General features: G+C 42.2%; 1 protein-coding gene across 3 annotated transcripts in view; it reads left to right on the forward strand.

Moving 5' to 3' along the window:
* The window catches only part of KDM2A (lysine demethylase 2A), a 52,894-nt gene that overhangs the window by 7,833 nt on the left and 18,852 nt on the right, over positions 1–26,209 (forward strand). For all 3 annotated transcript variants that reach the window (XM_082211246.1, XM_082211247.1, XM_082211245.1), the window contains exons 4-13: positions 10,403–10,541; positions 12,319–12,397; positions 15,035–15,081; positions 15,373–15,551; positions 19,184–19,290; positions 19,817–19,910; positions 22,531–22,684; positions 23,160–23,275; positions 24,682–24,808; positions 25,304–25,701. In XM_082211246.1, the coding sequence (XP_082067372.1) occupies positions 10,403–10,541; positions 12,319–12,397; positions 15,035–15,081; positions 15,373–15,551; positions 19,184–19,290; positions 19,817–19,910; positions 22,531–22,684; positions 23,160–23,275; positions 24,682–24,808; positions 25,304–25,701 (1,440 nt within the window). The remainder of the gene's footprint in view (positions 1–10,402; positions 10,542–12,318; positions 12,398–15,034; positions 15,082–15,372; positions 15,552–19,183; positions 19,291–19,816; positions 19,911–22,530; positions 22,685–23,159; positions 23,276–24,681; positions 24,809–25,303; positions 25,702–26,209) is intronic.

A 26,209-nucleotide genomic window follows, 5' to 3' on the forward strand; every position in this document is an offset into this window, starting at 1 on the left:
AAGAATGTATTTTAATTTTTCCAACAATATATGCATAAGAGATATAAATGAAGTTACTAGAATGCAGTAATAATGGACACAACCATATAAAGTGATGTCTGCACTTCAACTTCATGTGACCAGCAATAATACTGAAGGCCAGACACATTTCAATCCACAAGGGGTCTTTCTTAATGGTCAATAAATGTACAAATTTCAGTGTTGTCACCAGAAAGAAATCATATGGCTGATTTATATAAATAGTTGACCTACCTCATCCTTAGAATTTTTATACAATTAAGTCGCAAGCTGTATAGCAAGGATGTCCAACCGGTCGACCACCAGGTAGGTTTGGGTCGACCATGGGCGATTTTTTCCCTTATCCCCCAAAAGTAAACTCAATATTTTTGACTTGCCCCTCTAAAAAAAGGCTAATAACTCTTTTACTTTCCTCCCTTAAAAAGCTCAACAATTTTGACTTTCCTCCCCCCAAAAACATCAACAACTTTGACCTGACCCCCCATAAAGGGGTAGATCACTGCCAGTTTTTTATTTTGTGAGTAGATCGCAGTCTCTTGGGAGTTGGACGTCCCTGCTGCATCTTCTTCTTCTTTGACGATCACTCGTAGCCGAGTAAGATTGTCTTCCATAAACACAGTTTGAACAATGAGTTTGTAAGTGACTGTGGAGGCCGATTCTGGATCCACACATCCTTCCACAGTGGGGACATTGGTTTCTGGGCGGGAGTTGATCACGGTGTGGATTTGCCAAGCATGCCTTCCTCTTAGAACATTTCTCCCTTGTGTCCTGCGTTCGAGTGTCTTCAAACCCCATGACACCTTTGGTAAAGGCTGTTCTCCAACTGGAGCGCTCGTAGGCCAGTGTTTCCCATTTGTCAGTGTTTATACTACATTTTTTTAGATTTGTCTTGAGACAGTCTTTAAACCTCTTTTGTTGACTACCAGCATTACGCTTTTACATTTTTAAGTTCGGAATAGAGTAGTTGCTTTGGAAGACGATCATCAGGCATCTGAACAACATGACCACTCCAATGAAGTTGATGTTGAAGAATCATTGCTTCAACACTGGTGATATTCACTTCTTCCAGTACACTGATATTAATTCGCCTGTCTTCCCAAGTGATGTGTAAATTTTTTTGGAGACACTGTTGTTGGAATCTTTCAAGGAGTTGGAGATGGTGTTTATAAGTGGTCCATGTTTCACAAGCATATAGTAAGGTTGGTAGTACAATAGCTTTGTAAACAAGCATTTTGGTTTCCCTGTGAATGTCCTGGTCCTCAAAACACTCTGCACTTCAATCGGGAGAAAGCTGCACTCGCAGAGTTCAGGCAATCCTGGATTTCAGCATCAATGTTGGCCCTTGTGGAAAGATAATTGCCTAGGTTGGAGAAGTGATCAGCATTTTCCAACGTTACACCATTGAGTTGGATTTGTGGTGCTGCAGAGGGGTTATTTTGTACTTGTTGGTGCAGCACTTTGGTTTTTTGGATGTTGAGTGATAGGCCAAGCTTTTCGTAAGCTTCTGCAAAGATATTTAGGATGGTTTGGAGGTCATCCTCTGAGCGTGCACACACTACATTGTCATCAGCATACTGAAGCTCTATGACGGACCCCGCTGTATAGTTTAGTATAGAAGGTGGTATATTTCTAGTGCTCAGTCATATATATTTCTAGGGCTTTCAACAGGATCTCTACTTGGCAAATGTCAGCCATCCAGTCCATCTGGCAATTCACTCCCCACCCCCCCTTTTAAAAAAAACTTCATACCCAATTTTGTGCCTAAGTTACACTTTTGAGGTTGGGTTTTCTGTTTTCTTTTCTTTGGATCTTCTTTACTGGGAATGTATGCATTAATCAGGTTACAGTACTAATTTTCTGAAACAGTGCTGTTTAGAAATAGAAAATTTTGCACTCAACATCACTGAGACATGCCACACACACACACACACATTGCAATTGTCAGAGTTCTGAGCTTACTAAGATGAGAAATAGTGAATACATGTATGGGATAATAGGCAGACATCTTGAAGAATTGGTTTTGAGACCCAACTGCCAGTCAAGTTTAAAAGTACTGAGCTAAATAGAGCTATGGCCTTTCCATTATACACAATAGATTTTTGTGTGGAATAGAAGAAGCAGGAGACTGCATTGTCTTGTATTTCTTTCACATTTCTACTTGATAACTGAATTGGAAATTCTCTTTCACTGGTGAAGTGAATGTATTCATTTTTAATTACTGATACAGTCTCTTATTAATCATTGGTGGACCTTGCAGAGCTTCCTACGTCACAAGTACTGGTCTTACATGTCTTTAACTTTGATCATAGGCATTTCCATCTGAAAGATTCAGCTGCCCTGATTGAGGACCCCCACCCTTTTTCTTCTTCTGTTGGTGTAAATGTAGCTAATTTAGTTTACATTCACATATTGATGTCCTTCAATTTTTTTGGGAAAACCCTAATCACTGCTGTTAAAAGAAAGATGTGTCTTTAGATTTTAGAATAAAAAACTACTAATGCATTGGGGGACGTGGGTGGCGCTGTGGGTAAAACCTCAGCGCCTAGGACTTGCCGATTGCATGGTCGGCGGTTCGAATCCCCGCGGTGGGGTGAGCTCCCATCGTTCGGTCCCAGCTCCTGCCCACCTAGCAGTTCGAAAGCACAATTAAGTGCAAGTAGATAAATAGGTACCGCTTTCTAGCGGGAAGGTAAACGGCGTTCCGTGTGCTGCTCTGGTGCCAGTTCGCCAGAGCAGCTTCGTCACGCTGACCACGTGACCCGGCAGTGTCTGCGGACAGCGCTGGCTCCCAGCCTCTAGAGTGAGATGAGCGCACAACCGTAGAGTCTGTCAAGACTGGCCCGTACAGGCAGGGGTACCTTTACCTTTAATGCAGAATATTTTCTGTTCAGTAACACAACCAATGAACAGAACTCCACGCATAGGACATTCCTGCTGGAGGAAGAGGAAATGTGATTTTTGCTTCATGCTCCCTGAAAAGTTTGGTTGAAGGAACCTCAAAAGAACAGTGTGAGTGAGTGGTGGTACAACAATCTGAAGAGCAAAGGGGAATTAGTTTAAGTCACCCTCTCTCCCTCAGCAGAAGCCTCTCCTGAATCTCAGTCTCTTTCACAAATGGGACACTCTGGATGCAACCCATTGACTTTCTATCAGCTGAGGAGTGCTAGTTTCATTTGCCTGAAGCTTTTAGTATGGAAACAATAGAACTTTTGTGTTTAAACAAAGATTATGTGCTAGCATCAAATACAAAATATAAGAGAAACCACCTAAAGGTTTCTTTTCCATAACGTTTTTCTCAAACAGCTGGTCAAAGTGGTGGAGACTTTTCAAGAGTTTCAAGTCCTAAATACTTCCTTTGCTGTTCTTTCATTTAATCGGTGGGTAAACGATAATCTGAGATTAAATGAGGAGTTGAATATTTGCATTTATTAATCAATTAAAGGCATAATCCAAGCTGACAGCTTAATGAACCAACATTACCTACCACTGGTGCATTTGAATCGCTGTTGCACACACCAGCCATGGCAGAAGGTGGGAACAAGGCAAATCAATGGGCCAGCATGGAACTGGTGCAGCAGTTGGGCCTGGTGTCAGCAGTGTGGCTGTCTTGGTAGGCTCATTTTGGAGCTTTCTGCTGGCTGCTGTTGATGGGGATCCCAGCAGCAGCAGTTCTGTCTACCTACAAAGCCGGAAACTTTACATCATCAAAGTGATGCTGGCAGCACTTTGCAGGCAAAGACTGGCAGGTCTCGGCAGAGGGACACCACCTAATTCGCTTACCTCCAGTCCAGTTCAAATGGGGTTTAGATTGCCCCCTAAAGTTTATGGCACTAAAAAACATCTAGTCTTCTTGCTGAATGTAATCTTTTATACTCGGGGTTCATAATTAGCAGGGCACCAGGTGCATTTTGCACCTAAAGAATCTCCATTTGCGATCCCCTCCACAAGTCTGGGTGTCATTTGTACAAGGCTGGCACTCAAAGATTACTGAAACGTATGTGCTTTGAAGCCTCAACGCATGTGTTAAGGATAGACAATAAAGGAGGTAAGGAGTTTGTTAAGGAGTTTAATAATGAAGAGTAGAGTGTGTTGAAAACTGAAGTTTGGTACAAATATTTTTATTGTAAAAACCAAATTAAACATGTATTAACAATTTCTGCTAAAATGTGATATTAACAATGAGTCACTTATGTGAACTGCATATTAGTTTACACTTATCAAAATAATAACTAAAAAGGGTTGCTGACACACACACCCAGTGGCAACTAGACATTGTTTTGGCACCCACAACCCAGGTCCCAGGAGCCATTTGGCTCCTAGCTTTTCTATGCCAGTTTATACTGCCATAAAAAGCTCAAATTGCTAGGCACAAGAATTGTAGAAATAGGAGTTCAGAAACAGAATCTAGAAGTCTGGAAGCATAGACGATTTGAGTGCTTAATGTGTGTATTCCTGTTTACTTTTAATTTGGGGAAATTTCTCAAAGGACGAAACCTTCTCAAAGGTGTCCCCTGCCTTTTGGACCTCCTTGTAAAACTTTCTCAGGTGTGATGCTGAAAGTAGATCTTAGTTAAAGGTCTCTTGTTTACATCCAGCTATGTTTCTACAGCAACAACATGCACCCACATAGCAAAAAAGGAAATGTTCCCTATCCAGGGATTCTTTGAATCTCTAAGGAATCTGCAAGATCTTGACAAAAACAAGATGACTTTGAAATTCTTGATTAAAAGCTTGGGCTTAAAGGATGCAAAAAACATACTAATGTAATGAAATACGTTTGTGGGCTTTCTGGAAGCAGAACACAATTGGAAAACTTTACTGATCTTATCTTAACCTAAAGATTTGGGGGAGGAAGGTTCAATAGAAAATGGAGTGAACAGAAAAGTGCTGAGGAATATTGTTTGAATCATCCAAGCAGAGTTCTGAACTCTTCATGTATGCTAGGCAGTGTGATGTGGTGTCTACAACAAAGATTTGTACTTCCATAAATAGGTAAAAAAAATGATATTTACCTTGACCAATGCCAGGACACGGTGCTAGTCTCACTTACAGAGGATTTCATACATTGGTCACTTTGCAAAATCAAAGTATGTCTCATGTCTTATTTGAAAGCATTGAACTGTCATGGGGAAATGTCATGGGTTTTGATTTCCTTTTTAAGATGGGCCTGTCAATTCCATGCTATTCTGGTGCACTTGATAGTTTTTGGAATGAACAATTTTGTCAGTAGAAGCATTCATTTTTCGGGTCATGCTGTCTGTCTTGAAGCCCTAGACAGTATTCAAGCTTAGTTAATTACTGATGGTTATTGTATACTAAACAGGTCTGCTCAATTAGCCACCTGTTATTTTATCTAGGTGTGAAAGCTGGCAGCTAAGATGATAGTCTGACCCAAGAATGTGGCATGCATCCTAATTAAACTGTATCAGACCTAATCAGGAACAGGTCTTGAATGCAGAAATGACATGCAGGTGTTTCTTAAAGTCAAGACAAGCAGTGAAAATGATTGGTAATCCTTCAGTTAACTTCTCTTAGGAAAACTGCTTCCTTACTAGTGTCTTAATATAGGCGTGTAATTTCTAGCTTTAGGTTGCGTGTGCCATATTACTCTCTATGTCAAGAGTAATATAGGTATATAACATGGATATATTTGTGTGTGTGCGCACACACACAGAGAGAGATTATATGTTATTTATCCTGGTAATCCTGACATAGGTTCTGAAGTAACTGAAGCATGTGTGAGGGGTCATTTGGGTTAGTATGTACAACTCTTACAGATACAGTGAACGCTCGGGTTGCGAACGTGATCCGTGTGGGATGCATGTTTGTAACCTGCAGAGTTCGCAACCCGCAGCAGCACATCTACACACGCGTGGGTTGCGATTCGGTGCTTTTGCGCATGTGCAAAGCACGATTTAGCGCTTCTGCTCATGCGCAACCGCGAAACCCGGAAGTAACCCTTTCCGGTACTTCCAGGTTTCGGCAGTCCGTAACCCAAAAAAAAACAACGCAACTTGAAGCGTCTGTAACCCGAGGTATGACTGTATGTTGTTTCGAATGCTATAGATTGCAGGGGATTGGACTAGAGGAGCCTTGGGGTCTCTTCCAGCCCTACAGTTCTAGATTCTATGTATACAGAGGTCTATTTATGCAACAGGACTTCCTCTCCTTTCCCTGCAATGCTCTCAAAAATTGCTCTGGAGGGTCCTCCTACCCTCTGGAGCAGATTTTGAGGTTGCACAGGGGGTTGCCTAAGCAAGATTGTGCAAGCAAGATTGTGCTAACAGGACAGCAGCATCGGATGTGAACCTGAGGTCTTTTCACTTCATTCTATTCTTTAAGAGTACTTTGCTTGTTTGGGTCTCAAGAAGGCAGAGAAGTTGTAAAAGCATTTTGATCATAAGGAATGTACCCTTCAGTAGAATGGGGCAAGTCAGTTGATCTTCTGACTGTCCCACTTTGTGTATATTCAAAGCACTGTAGAAGGTGAAGCATTTGATGGCATACCAAGAGGTCTGCAGGCAAACAAGTATATCCTTTGCCTCATTTAGTATGGAGAATCCATAAATAGGATAAACTTGAAATTAAGCGTGTAGTGTAGTTTGTCAGCTTTTTGCGATGGGCGATGCTCTTAATAGCAGAAAACTACATCTCAGTGCCACAATAAGCTAAGCTGATGCTATCAGTGACAGTGTGCAACACAGGAGACAGGCGATACTGGGACCTGTAGTCTCTTTAAAATTAAACTGTTAATATTTCTGCAGTTCACAAGTCAGTTTTTAAATGGCCATGTCATTTCCTGCGTAGCTTCTAAGCAAGGGTGTGACTGCTTATTTGGCTTTGTAACTTGTTTTGTTTTTTTGTTTCCACATTGTTTGCTTTGTTAAAATTACTGCATGTATGTGAAACCAGTAAATGTCTGACTATGCAAAACAGAATATAACAATTTGCAAAAGATCTTTTGCATCCAATCTTGTATTTAGTGGATTTTTTGGAGCAATTTTTTCCCTGACTGAATAATGGTCATTCACCACAGTGACTTGCAGAGACGTGAAGCTGGATGGGCTGGTCAGCTTTGAGTTGCTAACCTTCCATTTCCAGCTCTTTCAAAATAGCCTAGCAAGTTTATAATTGAACTGATGATGCAACAGAGGAGTTAGTTAGTTTTCCCCTGCAGGAGAAATTTAGCTCAGCAGTATACTAGATAGACACAGTTACCGTATTTTTCGCTCTATAACACGCACCCGACCATAACACGCATGTAGTTTTTAGAGGAGGAAAATCCGTAGGCATGCCACCCATAGGCATTCCCTCCATAACACGCACAGACATTTCCCCTTACTTTTTAGAAGGAAAAAAGTGAGTGTTATGGTGCAAAAAATACAGTAATTCTGTCAAAATAGAATGAGCTGACCAATTCTTTTCTGGGCCAGAATTGCTAAATACCTCAGTACCTGGTTCAGTCTTAGCATCTTCAGATATGTCTGTGTGAGTGTTTGAAACTCCCATTGTTCTAGGTGCATTTTGCGACAGGGAATCATTAATGGTGAACAGCTTCTGAGCTCCGGGTGCAGTACTGTGCCCAAGATTTCAGATTAAAACTGCAGAGTGGAAGGAAAGGAGGACCCTTTTCTGCCTCCTCACGTCTAGCTACTCTCTGAAGACTGGAGAAGAAACCCTCTTAAGAATATTATGGGGGAGGGGAGGGGAAGGACTAGACCATGTGAAAAATGAACATAATATTTTAGCTGCAGTTCATTCATTTTCAGCTTGTATTCTTGTTATAAAAAGGCACGCCTAGACATTCCATTGTTGCACCCATAACCTAGCTGTTTCTAGCACTGGTCTGTGTAGATTTTCAAACTTCCCCATCCTGTAAGAAAGTGGGGGGGGGGGCTTACATGTATCCCACTCATGTGTGACTGTGCTTACGCAGGTCATAAATAAATAAATAAATAAATAGACCTGCCCTTGCTTGGGACTACTGCCCGGAAGTCACTTGGGGCTGCCGCCCAAATGAGGGAAGGCAGCCTTTAAGTGACCAGCAGTGCGGGGTGAGAGATGCCTTCTCTCCACCTCTGCCGCTCCACCACGTGTCTGCACCCCCATCTAGACCATCACAGCTACTTTTGCTTTTTATGCACAGAAGTAGCTTCACCCTCTTTATCTCTTGCCATGTGAAATTACTAATCCTGGTTTTATCTGGAAAACGTCCAAAAACTGTAGTAAAACTTGCATTTCAAGGTGTATATCATGAGAACCAGTGAAGTGTAAGTGTTAGTTTTGGACTATGCCCATTGTCCTAGGAGATCAGGGTTTGAATCCCTACTTAACCATGAATCTCATTGAGATCTACCGCCAGTCACTGTCCCTCAGCCTAACCTATCTCAAAGAGTTGTGATGATAAAATGGGGAGAACCATGTACACCACCTTGAACTGCTTGGAGGGAAAGGTGGTATATAATAAATATAATAAATAAAATTTGTGTGTGGTAATATTAGAAACATGATTTAACAAGCTGATAAATCCTGCAGGAGACATAAATTCATATTTAAATAGATCCATGCTCATTTAAACACAAGTGTGCAAATAACCAGTTGCCCAGGATGGCTACATTTTCCCATTAATTTGGACTTTAGAATCCAAGGAATATTAGCCTTTTGGTTAATATATAATATGTTGAGCTTTTATAGTTTCAGGGGAAACTAGGTAACTGCAATGTGAAATACAGTGGTACCTTGAGTTACAAACGCTTCAGGTTACAAACGCCGCTAACCTGGAAGAGTTACCTGGAGTTGAGAACTTTGCCCCAGGATGAGAACGGAAATTGTGTGCCAGCGGCAGCAAGAGGCCCCATTAGCAAAAGCACGCCTCTAGTTAAGAACGGTTTCATGTTAAGAATAGACCTCCGGAACGAATTAAGTTCGTAACTAGAGGTACCACTGTACAGCCACTGTGGATAAATGTGGCCACTAGGGGGTCCAGTAGCAACATAATACCGTACTGAGCAAATCCTTTTACAGCCCAACTTGAAAAAAAGAGAGAAATAAGGAAACATACCTATATGGACAAGGCTAACATAGTAAAGTATCTGTCTAGCACTGCTGGAAGGAAGGTAGTGCCTAAGGCAGTGTTTCAGCGGGAGTATGGCTTAGGCTGGGTATATCAGAAAGAGGAGCTATGACTTAACTTAATTAGTCACTTGTTTTTTAATATTACAGAGTTGAGTCCAGACTGAGTATTTGCAGGAAATAAACGGCTTCAGTCGAAGTGTTTGTACCTTCACACAAATGAGGCCCTCTTCAGGAAACCCTCATCCAAAAATTGCTCAAATTATTTTAGTGTCTCAAATCTTCCTAAGACAATAGACTTGGGTGGAGAAGCTGTGGCCCTCCAGATTTTGTTGGACTCAACTTCCATCAGTCCCTGCCAGCATGACCAAGGATCAGGGATGATGGGAGTTGTAATCCATCATAACCTAAAGATCCATCCCTGCAACAGACTGACTTCATCGCAAACGTAGGCATTTCTGGATTATAGTTAATTTTCGTTTTACTACATTCTCAGGTCCGAGCTTGATTTGGTACACTTAGCTAATGATGTGCTTCCAGAAATGCAATTGGTTAATACAGGGTGAGTCCTTTAAAAGAGGCCCCATGAATACAGAGTACACATGTTCCACAGGGCCTCTTTTAAAAGACTCACCCTGTACATCTTAGGGGGCCACCAGATTCTGGTACAGTGTTTGCAGAATTTAAGGGAAATAAAGAAAGAATCCAATTTCTTTGGAACTATCAAAAATCTGTCGATATGAGCAGGAAGTATAATACCAGGATGTTACCATCTTGTGTTGCCATTAGCCCCCATCATGCTTTCCTGGAAGAGGCATTGTGTGAATAAAAGGGCTGTGCCACCTTTCCTCTGGGCCTACCCTGATGACACATGGCTTTTTTTGACCCTACCTTCTCTGTCCACACATTAGCATGGACATCTGAGGCAGGGAACACAATGTATGTAGACTTCCCATTTCAGGCCTCCACATTAATATGTATAGTGGTACTACAGAGAGCCATGCATCAGGGTGGAACTTGAGACATAGCCATTGGCTCACTCTAGTAGTGGGAAAGGACTATCATTCAACATCAATATGAAGTCACACGGAAAGAGCATTCAGATAAGTAATTGCACGTTTTTTAAAACTGATATAATTGTAAACAGGATCTCTTTACGGAAGGTTGTATTGATTTAATCACCTATGCTCAAGAAGAACATGCAAGCACATGTTGTGCATGTACATTGCATATCTCAAGAAACTTGCTGTCATCTAGCTGTTGGGTTCAAGACAATGGCTCCTCCAGTTCTCACCTGTCACTATTTCCACAGCGTGGTGCTATGAGACGACGTTATGAGGATGATGGCATCTCAGATGATGAAATTGAGGGGAAACGAACATTTGACCTCGAAGAGAAACTTACCACCAACAAATTTAATGCCGATTTTGTGGTCTTCATGGAAGGCAAAGGTAAGCATCATGCCAAGCTACCTTTCTAAGATTCAGATATCTGTGAGCTCTTTTTCCTATTGCAGTAATAAGCAACAAGTGTGTTTTGACTCTCTAGATGTGCTTAAGCACCGTGTGTATTGGAACTCCAGCTTCCTATTTTAAAAGAACCAAATTGATATGCATCATGATTGCATAGAGTATTTGAAAATAAATTGTTCTACCTCTCACGTTTTACACTAAAGCATGGCAATATGGTGAGGTGGACTTCCCTTAGGCTTGTGTAATCTTGTTTTTAAGCAGAACTCCATGGCCTGCCCAGCGTGAAGAACAATTACAAAAATGTATTTTAAGAACTTTTATTGTAGTTTCATTTCATTATTTGAAATATAAGAGTGCCTTGTGAAATAAATCACAATTTTTAGGGTTCCAGGTAGGAAACAGGAGCCACATATATATATTCAAGATTATATTGTAAAAAGATAGTGCCCTTTAAGAAACATTTATTTTATTGTGGTCACTTATTCTCACAGTAACCAGAAATATAGGTACTTCTGAAACGCACTATCCATACTAAATGGTGATCCTGATTATTATGTGATATTAATAAGGCGGCTTGGGGAAAATCTGCTAGCTATTTATCATCTAAATGAAAAGTTATAGATATAGTTCGGATTCTAGGAGCAGGAAGCTGGTGGTCTCCTAGAGGTCTGTCAGTAGTATACCTTGTGATCCTTATTGACATTGTGCCCACCAGTGCAGTGTAGTGTACAGATGTTATTTTCACAAGGAACTGTGGCCAGCCAAAGGCAATGATACCATTTTTTATGCATCTTTCTGTGACGGACCCATTGTGATCCTTTCTAATATTGGGCTTAGTCATGGGACCTCTATCCAGACAGCAAAATGGGGCCACCCACAGACAAGACAGTTCTGCATACAAGGTGGATTCCCCTGGGGTTGAGGAACATTTGATTCATGTGAGTGTTTTAAACTTTTTGCGTTCAGTAGGTTACCTGTGAATGGGCTGCATAGTGAATACTGCTGTTGTGAATGTAGAAGGGAAGGATGGCATATAGAAGGAAAAGCTTTTTAGAACTAGAAATGTCCCTTTCTGAACTCAAGAGGACTTAACTCTGGGAAAATTCATTGCACCTAATTTTGCATTTTTACTACTTGTGCATCTCCTTTGTTGTCCCTTCTTGAGGCACCTGCTGGACAATGTTGTCCTTGAAAAATAGCATCAGCTATCACTTAATGACTTGCATTACTGTGGGAAATTCTGTATGAAAATGTTTTTGTTTTTTTTTAATTGGTCAGTTCCTCAGCTGTAGATAGGAGCCAAGATTTGGAATAGTTCTGAATCTGCTCCTTGGAAAGTGTACCACTTTGGAACGCAGCTGATTGAAATGTCTTTAAGTGAATGAGCAAGGGAATAGAGAAGGATTGGAATACTGTTTTGCCTTTCAGCCTTGAAGTAGCAATTGGCTGAAATCCTTGCATAAGACCATCTGAAAGCTAGAGTGGATAATTTGGGTGGAGAATCAACATAAAGGTTTTGTGTCAATGTCAACCCTTTGATTAACCAGTATTATATATGTATGCATGAATCTGAATACTCATAGATGTCTGCCAAATTAAGGGTCATGTGGTTGCAAGTGAATAATCTATTGCTCTGGACAGTGCCACTAGCATCCTTTATACTTTTTCTCCCTTTTTAAAATACAGCTTTTCCCCGGTACCTTCTTGTCAGCTGCTAGCCTCTCTTAACAAATGTTGTCTTCTCTCCTCCCGACAGACTTCAATGTGGAATATATTCAGCGTGGTGGCTTAAGAGATCCATTGATCTTCAAAAATTGTGATGGACTTGGAATAAAGTGAGTATTGATGCAAAGTGTTTGCCATTAGTTAAGTTGTTCACTGATGCTAGTAAAGTAACCCTAATCAGGACTGGTGAAATGATGGGATATAATGGGACAATTGCCTCAGGCAGTGGGCACAAGGGATAGCTAATTGGCATCTCACAGGCCCCTTATTTGATTAATTATTGGCTTGGGCAGCCAGCTGTCAACCCGGCATGGCTCTTTACCACCCCTTCTGCCACATCTTCCCTGCCTTGCTCTGAGAAAGGATGAAGGTGTGAGGCCTTCTGGGTGTTGTGGCCAGAAGAATGCCTGACACCCAGATCAGTTGGCGGCAGTGGCTGTTTTAAAATGGGGGGGGGGGATGTAAAGTTGCTTGTAACTTTAGAACAAAAATCAAAACCTAAGTTTAAAACTGTCTTTCTAGATGACAACACAAACTCCTGGCAATCTTGCTCAGAAGGCCTCACTGTGAAAAAGCCCCCTCCCCCCCAAAAAACCCCCCACAGCTCTTCTTCTGAACAAGATAGGAAGGGGGTGGAGAAACTGCTGGCACTGCAAATGCAGCAGCAAAAAAAAAAAAAATTAAAAATGTATGAGAAGGCAGGGAGGAGGAAAGTGAGAGGGAAGAAGCCAGCACAACCAGCACTGCAAAAAGCAGTGGAGTACCAGCCTACCTCAGAGCAGTCCCTTGTGTGCAGAGCTTGACCTCAGTATGCAGCAAATTTCCCAGAATGTGTCTCCTATATAGCTGTACAGAAGCTTCTAATTCAAATTCAGGATTCCATCCCAGCCAGTGGGTTAAATATTGAATCTCAGAAGCTGCAGTCATATTGTATCCAGTCCTGTTTGCTGGCATTTTCATCCTTGTTTAATCCCCACTATAGTAATAATCTTCTGACTCACTGAAAGATAGTGCGGCAAGGTCCTTGACTCGCAGCATGTGTAGTGAGCCTTCTGAAGTTGTACCTTCCATAAGGACCTAAGCCGGAGGTTTTCAACCTTTTTCGGTCCATGGCTCCCTTGACCAGCTACATTCTTTCTGCGGCACCCCTGTGGGGCTCAGGAACCTAGTTATGTCACCCCTTGCCTGCGGAGCTGGGAGCCTCTCACCCTTTTTCGAACACCCTCCCTTGTGGAATGTTCCCTCAGCCTTCTCTCCCGTCTCCTTGGGAGTTATAGGGGCAGCTGCTGCTGCTGCCTCTGGTCTCTGAGCTGCCGCCCCCACTTCCCCAAAGAGAGGTGTCTCCTCACACAGCCCCACAGGGGCCTGTGAAGCACCCCCTGGCCAGCCCCAGAGGCCCCATTTGCCAGAGGAGCTTGTAGCCAGGGAAGCTGCAACAAACAGCTATGCAAGCTTTTGAGAGGCAGAGACGCAAGGAGGGAAGGAAAGAGGGACAGAGGCCAGTGTTGCCCACTGACTATCATTCAAGGTACCCCAGGGTGCCACAGCACACTGGTTGAAAACCATTGACTTAAGCTGTGGGCCCAAAATGTTCCCTCTTGCTGCTTTAATCATGGGACAGAATACAGCCATGGTTTGTTCTGCTTTCAAAGAACATTCATTCATTCATTAGATTTATATCCTACTTCTCAACTAGAGTCCTCAAAGTGGCTAAAAGCATTTCTAAAACACAACAGATACCAAGAACCACAAGCACCTTCCTTGCTTCATTTTCCTCCCAGGATAATCTGGCACAAGTAATTGGTACAAACATGCCAGCCTGCCTTGCACTGATGCTACATGGCTGCAGCAATTTTCCATCTGCAAAGGTGTTTTTTAATTACATATCTACACACTGCTGTCCAATATAAAATATTACTGCTACTTACTACAGCGGCTAACTACAAGGAGTTAAAACAATAAAATGCACACAGTGGTGTGGGGAAAGTCCAGATAAAATACTGAGTAAAGATGGCGGAAAAGCCTGGGGAAAATAAAAAGTTCTGGTGTCTGAACAACAGCAAAATACGCACCAGGCAAACCTACTTGGTGATAATTCCACAGCTTGGGTGCCACAACTGAGAAGGTCCTCTCAGATACCACTTGCCTTGCCTCTTTAGGAGAGCCAGACAGCAGTTCTGGGGCAGGTTTTGTGAAGGTATGTGTATCTAGGGAACGAACCCATGTGGGGCTTTAAAGGTATGTTCTAGTACTCTAAATTCTGCTTGGAAATGGACCAATAACCAGCAAAGATGTTTAATCACCTGTGAGAGATGTTCCCAGCCAGAGGTCCAGCCCAGTAGTCTAATCTGTAGGTTGCTAGCCAGTGGACAGATTGAGGACAGGCTATCAGGGAGGGGCTGCAGCTGGCACATTTTTTTCAGTTTAGAGCAGTACCGAAACAGATGCACCTATAGTTGGAGAAAAGAAGCTCTAGAACTGGCTAAGACCATGTTAGGCAGTAAGTATAGCGCTCTCTCCCATCTGTATTCTTGAGAATTATTGCCCTTTCGAAAGTGAGCCACACTTGCAGTGACAGCAAACAAAGATGGGGGCACAGGATTTGTATGTTTCCACATTTACTCTTTGAAGGCTGAAGCAAACCAATGAAGTTTTTATAGTTCGTGTCTGAAGTGCCCAGGATAAAATTGCATGGTGAAGGGCTATTGGGTGATTATTGCATTAATATTTTTTTTTTCATTTTACAGGATGCCAGATCCAGACTTCAGTGTGAATGATGTACGACTCTACGTAGGTAATTATGCACTCCTGTTTTTTATAGCTCAGAGTATCCGCTGTGTGTATGAACAATCTGAAATCTGACATGGAATTTGGTTTTCGTTACACAGAATTTTTTTTATTTAAAAAAACCTGACTTTGTGGGAAAATAGCTGAAACTTCTTCAAAATCAGGGGGTTTTGAGCGGATAACCTATACCCTGTCCTCCCATACATTCTTTAATCCTTTTTCTATACTCTGGTGTCCCTCCCACCTTTCCTACTACAATTTCTAGCCAAAGTAGCCACATATTTCTGTGTCCTGATAGGGAGTCGAAGGATGGTGGACGTCATGGATGTAAACACACAAAGGGATATTGAGATGACCATGGCACAGTGGGCACGCTATTATGAAACTCGAGAGGAGGAGCGAGAGAAGCTGTATAATGTCATCAGCCTGGAATTCAGCCACACACGGCTCGAGAACCTGGTGCAGAGGCCAAATACAGTAAGCAGAGACCCTTGCCCTGCCAACATCACCCTGCTTTTTCCATTTCATTTGAATAGATATGGGGCTTCATAAGTTTTAATTTGAATTGTTTGAAGAAGGGAATTATTTCACATCCATCTGGGTAAATTCCAGTCAGCTGATTGATGCCAATTAGTTTTTACAGATACCTTCTGGTTCCTAACTAAATGCACCTGTAACACTACACTTCAAATACTCATAATCATGTAGGGTGACTTAGATTCTCATATTTACCAATAGCCATCAATGTAAGAGAGGAATCCAAGATGTAACACATACTTTCAATAAAATCATTAGTGCTAATGAGAAATAAAGACGCTGTTTACAGTGGTGAGTGAAGTTAAGTTTGTGTAGTATGAATCATCTATGTGGCAGCGTAAGTTAACTTTTAAGGATGATACTTTATAGTACTGTGAATTTTGTGAGAAGAATTCAAGTAGTGCTGGCTAATTTCTAGCCAAGCCTTAATTACTTGAATCTTGTCCCTTCATTAGCTCAGTAGCAAAGTTCTGTATACATTGGCTAATGTAGTTCTGCGTAGTCATTTTGAACATTTTAAAGCTGCATGCTGTCAGTGCACAGGTTCTTGCAAGAGCTTACACATTTAAATACAAATTAGTGTTCAGCAGTATCTCAGCTAGCTGCCCTAATTGAGTATAAATGTTGCAGGTTTTGTGATGTGAAGAAGGGAGAGCAAACCAATCTCCTTGAGTAAGTCATAGTTATGCAGTTAGCAAATGTGAGGGAAATGGCTTATTATTTTTAGAATGGTATGGATTCTTACAAACATGTAAACATTAAGGGCAGCTAGAGCAGAACTTTTCATTCCTGAATAATTACTTAGATGCAAGGCCATTCACCATGATTCCATCTTCTAGTCATGGTTGTAGTCTAGACTTTGTAATAAACTTTCATAGGAACTTGGGTGACATAGAATACACTGCTTGTAATGAAACATTGGATAGACATTGTACACAAGTGGAAATAAATCTGCAGAAGCCGTTTTACAAAATGGCCACAAGCCATGCTCTTGCAGCACCACTCCATCATGCAAAGATGCATTTACCACACCTATGACCCATTCACTCACCCCAGCTCGGCTAGCTTTAATAAACCAAGATGGACAAGGAGCTAATGAGCATGTGGTCAGCACATCACTGCAAGCATCCTGTCCACATCCTCTGACTGCATTTACTAGACCTGATACCAAAAGACTGGGCTGGACATTACATTGGACATCTCAGTAGGCATCTAAATTGCTACGTAGTCAAGTGACTTTATCCTCAAAGTGTGCAGCCATCCAGTTATAGCTAGACACCATGTACCCCAGAGGTGTACTCTCTGTTCGGAAGTAAGTAGCCTCCAGACCACATGGAACAACTCTGCCAGACAGTTCCTTAACGATGCAATGGGGGCAGTGGAGTAGGATGTCTTTGCTGCCCTCACTGCCTCATGGTAGACCAGTTAGGAGCCCAAACCAGTTAGGAGCCCTCCAAAGCGAGATTTATTTCACTTACGCTCCAGTCCTTGCCCAGTCCATTTCATCATCCACAGCTCCTTAGTATATCAAGGAGCAAAACAGACTCCACTGCACCAGAGTAATTGTGTCAATGGCTGTATGAGTCTCTGTTTCCTAGTGAAACTAGGACATAAACAGGATCACGCACTTTATCCACTGGAAAACCCGCAAAGCAGTGAGGAATTCAACAGATTCCATTCATATCGGGGAGCAGACTACCCTAACTGGTCCCCCACCCTTGCAGGGGAGAATCATTGCTGCAAGTCCAAATCTCACCAGGAAGTGGTCTGAGAATGACATGCCCCACCCCCTTTTCCAGACTACCCCGTTCAGCATGAAGCAAAGACTAAATCAAGGGTATGTCCTTCTCTGTGCATTGCACCAATGATCATTTGAGACAGGCCCATGGTTGCCATGAAGGCCATGCACTCCCAAGCAAGACTTGAGGCATCCTCAGCATGAATGTTGAAGTCACCCAAAACCATAGTTCTGGGTTCCTCCAACATCATGCCCAAGACACCACTGGCCAGCTCAGCTATGGAGGCTGATGAGCAGCATCCCTAGCCTTTGGCCCAACACCAGATTGCAGGCCCTCCAGTCCCACTCCAAGAAAGAAGGCTTTCCCAGTAGTGGTAAGTGAATTCCTGTGGACTACAGCAACAGCTCCGCACCCACTATGCCTGTCTGGGCTGATGTTGCCCCAAGTACCCAGGTGGCCAAAGCTGAGTCAACTCTGGCCCACCCAGGTGTTGGTGATGCATCCATGGTCAGCCTGTTCCTCCACAGTAAGATGATGAATTAGCATGATGTATCCTCACCTCCAGGAGAGTGTCCACTATAACATAGGAACATAGAAAGTTGTCTTCTACAAAGTCAGACCTTGTCATGCTTGGTATTTGCTATGCTGACTGACAACAGTTCTCCAGGGTTTGAGAGAGGGAACTCTCCCAGCCATACCTGGCAGATATAGAACCTGGCACCTTCTGTATGCCAAGCAGATGCTCTACCACTGAACTACACTCCTCCAATTGTCATCTTGTAGAGAACCCTCATTTGGAGATGTTGGCATATAATTTGTGTTGGCCCAACGCTTATTTTGAGATGCACAATCCTAATTCTTTATTCTTGCTTTCCCCTCTACTATTGGCATTATAATATAATAAAACTAATGTACATATAACTTGTGAAGAACTGAGACATCTCAAAACATGTAGCTTGACAAATTTTATGGATGTAGATGTCATAATTCATGAGAGAAAGATTGCTGGAGGATGGCTGGCAGCCACTTTGGGAAATGGCTTTCACAGACTTACGTCGACCAGCATATGATGTCTACTCAATTTTCTTCATTCCAAACTGTCATCTTGGTCATCCAACTGGAAATTTCTGTCAGTAACAACTTTGCTATGGAAAGCTATTACAGAATCAGGGCCATGGTTGCATAATTAATTGAGACATTAATAAGCTGAGTACTCATTTCATCTAGGGGACGCGGGTGGCGCTGTGGGCTAAAGCCTCAGCGCCTAGGGCTTGCCGATCGAAAGGTCGGCGGTTCGAATCCCCGCGGCGGGGTGTGCTCCCGCTGCTCGGTCCCAGCGCCTGCCCACCTAGCAGTTCGAAAGCACCCCCGGGGGCAAGTAGATAAATAGGTACCGTTTACCAGCGGGAAGGTAAACGGCGTTCCGTGTGCGGCTCTGGCTCGCCAGAGCAGCGTTGTCACGCTGGCCACGTGACCCGGAAGTGTCTGCGGACAGCGCTGGCCCCCGGCCAATAGATGTGAGATGGGCGCACAAACCCCAGAGTCTGTCAAGACTGGCCCGTTCGGGCAGGGGTACCTTTACCTTTACCTTTACTCATTTCATATCTGATACTTCAGGAATTTAAAATATATGGAGATCATAGTGCAATACTGTATTTGTAGCTAGAGAGTATGAGGTAAGTATTACTGATAATGTACCTCAAAGTAAGTATAGCATTTTATATTCAGTTCATTAAGTTATTTTGACTGCCATTAGCAATTATGTTCTGTAGCAATGAATCCTCCTAGTATTTCTGCTGTCTAAACTTTGCTCTAATACCTGTATGGTTTCAGGTGGATTTGATTGATTGGGTTGATAATATGTGGCCAAGGCATCTGAAGGAAAGTCAGACAGAATCAACAAACGCTATTCTGGATATGCAGTATCCCAAGGTGCAGAAGTAAGTAGTTTCAGATGTTGTGTGTAACCACCTATCCACCAGGGCGAGATTTCAGAATGAGGTCTCTGCTAAAGCTGCCTCTCCTTAATATAATGCCCAAACTCTTTCAGTCATCCAAGCCAGAAACGTAAAGGTTGTTTTTCCTAACATGACAGTGATACAGAACAGCCCTGCACACTATATTGTCGAAAGGTTATCTTTATTTGATTGAAAATATCAGGAATTGCAATAATAAAGTGGAGGTGGTTCCTGTTACAACATTGTTGGGATGTAGTTCCCTGTTGCCCCTGTTCTGATGCAATAGTAGCTGTGCCCCATGGTGGTCATTTAGATCAACAGCAATTGGCATGGGGGTCAGCATCCTGAATGTGTAAATTCTGGGTGATTAGTGCTTTGATTCAAAGTGCCAGTCACCCATAAAATACTGTCAGCAAGCACTCTAATACCAAGCATTTATTCCATCTGCATAGAAATGCAAGATTGATTGGACTTGAGTTGCAGTTTCATATTGCTGATTTCATTTCAGGTACTGTCTGATGAGTGTCAAGGGCTGCTATACAGACTTCCATGTAGACTTCGGTGGCACTTCAGTGTGGTATCACATCCACAGAGGGGGGAAGGTATTGTGACAATCCCAGCAAGTTGCTCTGTTTTGTGTGGGAGATTGTGCAGAAGGATATATTTTTTAAATGCTTAACTAAGTAAAATTGGAATTCCGTTTCTCATTTGCCTGCTGAGGTATCCCAAAACACTGGACCCTGTGAATCATGAAGCTGTGTCTGCTTTGTTCAGAAATCCTTCAGTCTGGCTTCTGACTAAAAAAAAAAAGGAAGGGCAGGGAGGGTGAAGGAGACATGGGAAAGGTTCTGTTGTGCTTCTAGAACACTTGCCCACTGCAGAGCTGCTGTATCATTAATTGCTTCACTTTCATGAACCACCCAGGGAGCCACATGCAGCTCATTAGCTTGTGTTTGGGCACTGTGCTTTAGAATCAGGACAACTAAGCTTATTGTACTGTTGAGTAAGATTCCCAGGTGGATACAGTGTGTAACTAACGGAACATGAGCAAATTGAAAGGGAGATGTATGAGTGATTAGTGAAACAGATGTATATTAAATCATTTGCGCTGCTAAACAAACTTGAAATCATTATACTGGAAAAGCAGGATATACATACTTTGAATCAAATAACATCCAATCTTTTTTTAAAAAAATAACATTGAAAATATAAGAGCTCACTGTATTCGCTGGTATGCTTTAAAATTTGGGAGGTTGTGTCCAACTAAATCACTGCATGCACATAACAATTGCTGTGTAGGCAACTGAACTTCCTCTCCCTTTCATCTCCTTGTGTACCCTCCAATCTGCTCTAGGGGTTTCCAAACCCTTAGAGCAAATTTAGGGATCTTGAAGGGGAAGGAGAGCTTGCAAGATTCCTAGTCCATCTAGTCTTTTCTTCCTATTTCTCTTCCATTAGTGGTCACAGGCCTTTCATCCAGCCTTGGTCTGAGGAATTAATTAACATTTGTGTGCATGGACACATACACACACACACACACACACACACACACACACACACACAGTATTACAAGCTTGTCTGTGAAAACATTCAAAAGCTGTGAACATTTAAACACACATTTCTAGACAATCCATGTTATCCAAACTTTTGTTTCCACCCACCCACCCTTTTCTCCCCCTAGTCAGAAATATAATTTTTGGCACCTCTGCTTCTTTGTAGACAACAGGTACTTGTTTCTCTAGCTTCACCAGTTTAGAGAAGTATTCCTTGGTTTTTGTTGCAAATAAGGCATAGAGATAAATTATCAGTAGCTTAATCTGGTCTCTCTCACAAACTGAGGCATTTCTGAGGATTACACATACGGATTACTTTTAGAAACAACAAAGTGGTTTAGGTACCATATATCTCATAATATTTGGTAGGGCATGTTCTGTGTACTTGAGTGGTTAGTGTTTGTGTGCATACAACTTCCTACTTTTTAAAGAAATTTGAGGAAAACTACAACGCTGAGCTCTCCAATAATTCTAATTCTGTTAGTGTGACTACTAAATATTCCTCATTCACTTTATATAAACAAACCTTTGCTTTGATGGAAATAAGTACAAAAGGCAGGTAATTTGTTAAAACTCTTGAACGCTGAAGTAGAAATTGTCTCTGTAGGCATGAAAATAAATTACTTGATTCTGAATTGTAATTGCAACTTCCTGTTCTATTCATTTAATACTGAAAGCATAGTGTGGTTACTGCTACAAAATGCAAGCCATAAAGATTCACCAACTCACAGCCTTCATTATGATTTGGGGTTTTTAACCTTCTGATTTGTGCACTGCCTGCTCTTGGCACATCTTATTGCTGCAATGACTCTCATTTTTCTGAGCAGTGTTGGCTGTGCACTGTTTGTGCAATTGAAGTTTCATTTTAGTTTGTGTGTTAATACTAACCACTCAATCCAGGCGTACTATACTACACTTGAAAAGCAATTTCCACATAACGCAAAATATTGAGGCTGCCTCTTACGGTAATGAATACTGCTGGCCATTAAACAGTTAGCATTCGCAGCAAGGAAGGCACATATAGAAAATAAACGATGTGTTCTGCGCTATAGAGTGGAGATGTAGGGGGAGGTTAGTCTGTGGTACATACGAGACAGATAGTGCTGAAAGATTTTGCCAGAAACCTAACCTTAAGGATTCACTACTTGGAGGAAGAGTGCTGAAAAATTAGGGAGGGAAGGTTTTTAGGTAGAGTAGTCAGCATGCAACAAGGCACCGATGAAAGGTAGGATGAGACAGCTCTGGGACAAGTAGTTTTAATATACCTCTTCAGTTATTTTTGTCCATGTTGCTCCAGCAACATTTGCTGCAGTCTCAAGGAGTGACCCATACTTTCCCCCATTTCCCACCCCTGCCAAGAACTGAACTTAAAATCAGGGATCCATGGTTAGCCTCCACTGCATGTTTGGATATACGCCAGATAGTGCTGAATTTCCCCCATCACAACTGATATATTTATCAGGGTAAGCACCAGTGCACCTAAGCTACTGAGTAAAGTGCTTTTATTTGGGAAGGTGGGCTTTGTCGGCCAATTGTTGCATGGTTTATATAGCACTGCTCTTGAGTTTCTTTTAAGTCTGGCTCATATAACAAAGCAACAAATGGATCTCAGCAAACAGTAGGTTTTCAAAAGAGAAGGTTTGTTAAATCTATCTTTTTCCACTTGTAGGTCTTTTGGTTAATTCCACCCACTCCCCAGAACCTGGAGTTGTATGAAAACTGGCTGCTGTCGGGAAAACAAGGGGATATCTTTCTTGGTGACAGGGTGTCAAATTGTCAGCGTATTGAGCTCAAACAAGGCTATACCTTTGTCATACCCTCAGGTAGGGTAATGCAAACAGAGCTTAAACTAATTTTCTGTTGCCAAAAATAAATGTGTCCATTGAAGCATTAGAAGAGTTATTTCTTGCAGTTTGTTTGTTAGCCATGTGGTTTTGAGCTTTAACTATTGTTGCTCCTTAGACCCAATGAGGCTGTTAACTACATGGGCAAATCTTATGTATGGGAGAGGACTTGAGAAGAATAAACAGTAGATCAGAGACCCCAAAAACAGTATTCCCTTTTCCAAGATCATTGGAATCAATTCCTTCTTGATCCTGCCTTTGAAAATAAGATGGCACGCATTGCTGAAAAGGAGGAAGAATCTTGTAGCTTTTAGTAGCAGGAGCTGAGATTAAGAGTAGGCCTGTTTTTCAGAAAGCACAACTCTTAGGATACTACAGAAATCAGCTTTAGTGGCACAAGGTTCTCCATTATGCAACATCAGAAAATCTTAACCTATGGGCTTTTTGCTATCAGGTTGGATCCATGCGGTGTACACTCCTATGGACACCCTGGTCTTTGGGGGTAACTTTCTGCACAGCTTCAACATCCCTATGCAGCTGCGGATCTACAGCATTGAAGACCGCACACGGGTAAGCGGTTTCCAAAAGTTTTCAAACCTGGATAACATAGGAATTTCAGTAGCAATACTACTAGCTCCCCGCAGAATTTTCTTTGCTCACTGGTAAATGAAATAGACAATTTTTATCTCTGGGGAGCATATGCAGTATTTTTTCCCCCTCTGCTGTGAAAACTGGCAGTTTATTCTGACACTGCTATCTTGTTCAATCCATAAGAGGACCCATCTTTGTAATTCCATGACTGCTAAATTTTCTTAGGAGCCTTGGTGAGGAAAGATTTTTGACAACATATATAGGCTTGGATCCTGAATCTCCTTTCACTGGCAGAGTGTCCTGCGAGCAGAGTTCCATTTATGGGATGCTCTCGCCAACAGAAAGAGCAGGGTCTGAGCTGGTACTGTTACAGGTGGCACATAATATTTGTTCCACAGTTGTAAGAATTCTATCTTTTAGTGTGGTGGCATCGACACTTTGGAATTCCGTGCCTACTGACATCAGGTGGGGGCTTCACTGTACTCTTGTCGGTACCTGCTTTAAGGAAATTGTTTAGGAAAGCCTATCCAGACACGTAGATGTGGACATGTTTAAACCTCTTTTATTTTGCTGTTAATTTTAAATGTTTTGGCTGCTTTTATTGATAATTTTAATATTTCTTGCAAACCACTGAGAAGTTTAACTGCAATCAAGCAGTATATACATTTTGGTAAATAAAGAATAAATAAAGGCTCTTCTGTTTGTAGAAGGGAAGGGAAGATCTAAATGAGTGTCTGTAGCAGGGATAATAAACGCATGGACCACATATTGCCCCTGTAAAGTTTTTTGTGGCCTACAGAGACCCCCCACCTTGATTTGTTGGTTGTATCACCAATGTAATAGGCTGAAAATTCCACCATATTCCACCTTTTGTGTTTCTGGCATTTGAGTGCCCCACAGTTAGTCTCTGGTGTTTGAGTCCAATCCTCACTCCCCAAATCAGCAGGTTTCTACAGCTGCTTTTGCCACTGTTCTTTGCCATGTAGCTATAGAGTATCAGGCTGTGATGCTTGCAAGATCAGCCCATAAAGCTATAGTAAGCCTTGTAGCCAGCAGCAGTTTGGACAATCAGGAGAGAACGTATTTCTCTGTCAGGCATCTGAGGAAGCCGAAGCAATCCGTGGCAGATGATAGAGAGGCAACATAAACAGATAACTTAATTGAAGGTTGGCAACTTTGAGAAATTGATTAGCTTTTCTGGTTGGAATGGGGGTGCTTTGCTCAGCAGTAAATAACAAACTAACTGATGAACTTCATTATTGAGAGGGGAGAAGTGGTATTTTTATTTCCCTAAAAGGGAGTGAATGGTAATGGGATGGTTTACAAGGGTGTGCAACTAGTAGCATTTTCTAGACTCAGCCTTCTCACTTCTTACACACTGACAGGTTCCAAATAAATTTCGCTATCCCTTTTATTATGAAATGTGCTGGTACGTACTAGAACGCTATGTCTTCTGCATCACCAACCGTTCCCACCTAACCAAGGACTTTCAGAAGGAGTCACTCAGCATGGGTAAGAGTTATTTTCCTGTTATTTGGCTGTCATTCTTCTGTCAGTTTCTAAAAACACTTTGCTTCCAAGCTAAACTCTCATCTGGGTTGACATTAGAATAAAAAGAATCACTTGTTTTGATGCCTTCTGACTTCAGCAAAAGTAACCTCTTAATTAAGCATTTTCTCCAAGATTGGTGGAATATGCCAGAATACAGATTACATATTTCTACAGTTTGTAGTGGTTTGTGTTCCCCATTGATAGGCAAGTGGCAAATGGGTCACAGCTGCTGTGTGCTGTATTTTCCCAACTTTGAAACGCAGCAGAGTATTGGCTGATACACTTGCATGCTCACTCTTTCCAAGAGTGTGTGCACAACAGCTAAGGAGCTGTACTCCATATCCCCCACTGTGGTGGCTGAGTGAATAGTACAAATACTGAAACACCTTAATTCTCCCCAAAGCTGTTCCACAGGCAGATCTGCTCAATTATCACTGTTCTACCCTTTACATACAGATATGGAGTTATGCGGCTTGGAGTCAGGCACTGTGGAGGAAGATGATGCAGCAGCAGAAAAGGAATCGCGCCGCCCTGTCACTAGGCGGTCGGTCCTCACTAGCCCTGTAGCCAATGGTGCTAATCTAGACTATGAAGAACTAAATAAAGGCTGCCGGAGTTTGCCAGATCTCAAGAGAACTCTCTCCATGGACTCAGAGTCCAGTCGAGGCTCTCACAATGGCCAAGCCTGGGACACTCATAGCAACAGCCCTCATAAGGGCAACAAGGTGCATCTGACCCAATTTGAGCTTGAAGGTCTGCGTTGTCTTGTAGACAAGCTGGAGTCTTTACCCCTACACAAGAAGTGTGTACCCACAGGCATAGAGGATGAGGACGCCCTTATTGCAGATGTTAAGGTATGTTGTAAAGTCAAGAGTTATCTCATTTTTGTGTGTAGCACTTTTTCCCCAGCACCTGTGACAACCCACCAATGTTTGTTTACATGGGCCGTGTGCAAGCCTAAGTGATTTGTTGCTGTGGCCAGTTTCTCTATTGGAGTTGATCAGCTGCTTATGCATCTGTTAATATTGTAAAGTTATCTAGCATGGCTCTGTGGGTGTGTTGGGCTCTGCCACCTCCGTAGTGTGTGAGCACAGTCATCAACTGGATTACATTTTTTACTAGTGCTTCACTTCTGGTCCTGGGCCATACGAAGTTGTTTCATGCCATTGGGAGTTGAAGAAAGACTTGCCCTCCCAAGCTTTATCCATATGAAACAATGCACGTTGATCAGCAGTGTAATTATATAGCCTCTTGTCGCTTTCTCTGTGTGAATCCCTGAATGGTAATGAGGTGCTTTGAAAATGGCTCTGAAAATCTCTCTTGAAACTTGGCCCTCTTGTTATGGCTTCTTTGGCTATGATT

The sequence above is a fragment of the Podarcis vaucheri genome (genome assembly GCF_965113315.1).
Source record: "Podarcis vaucheri genome assembly, chromosome: 1".
Lineage (NCBI taxonomy): Eukaryota > Metazoa > Chordata > Lepidosauria > Squamata > Lacertidae > Podarcis > Podarcis vaucheri.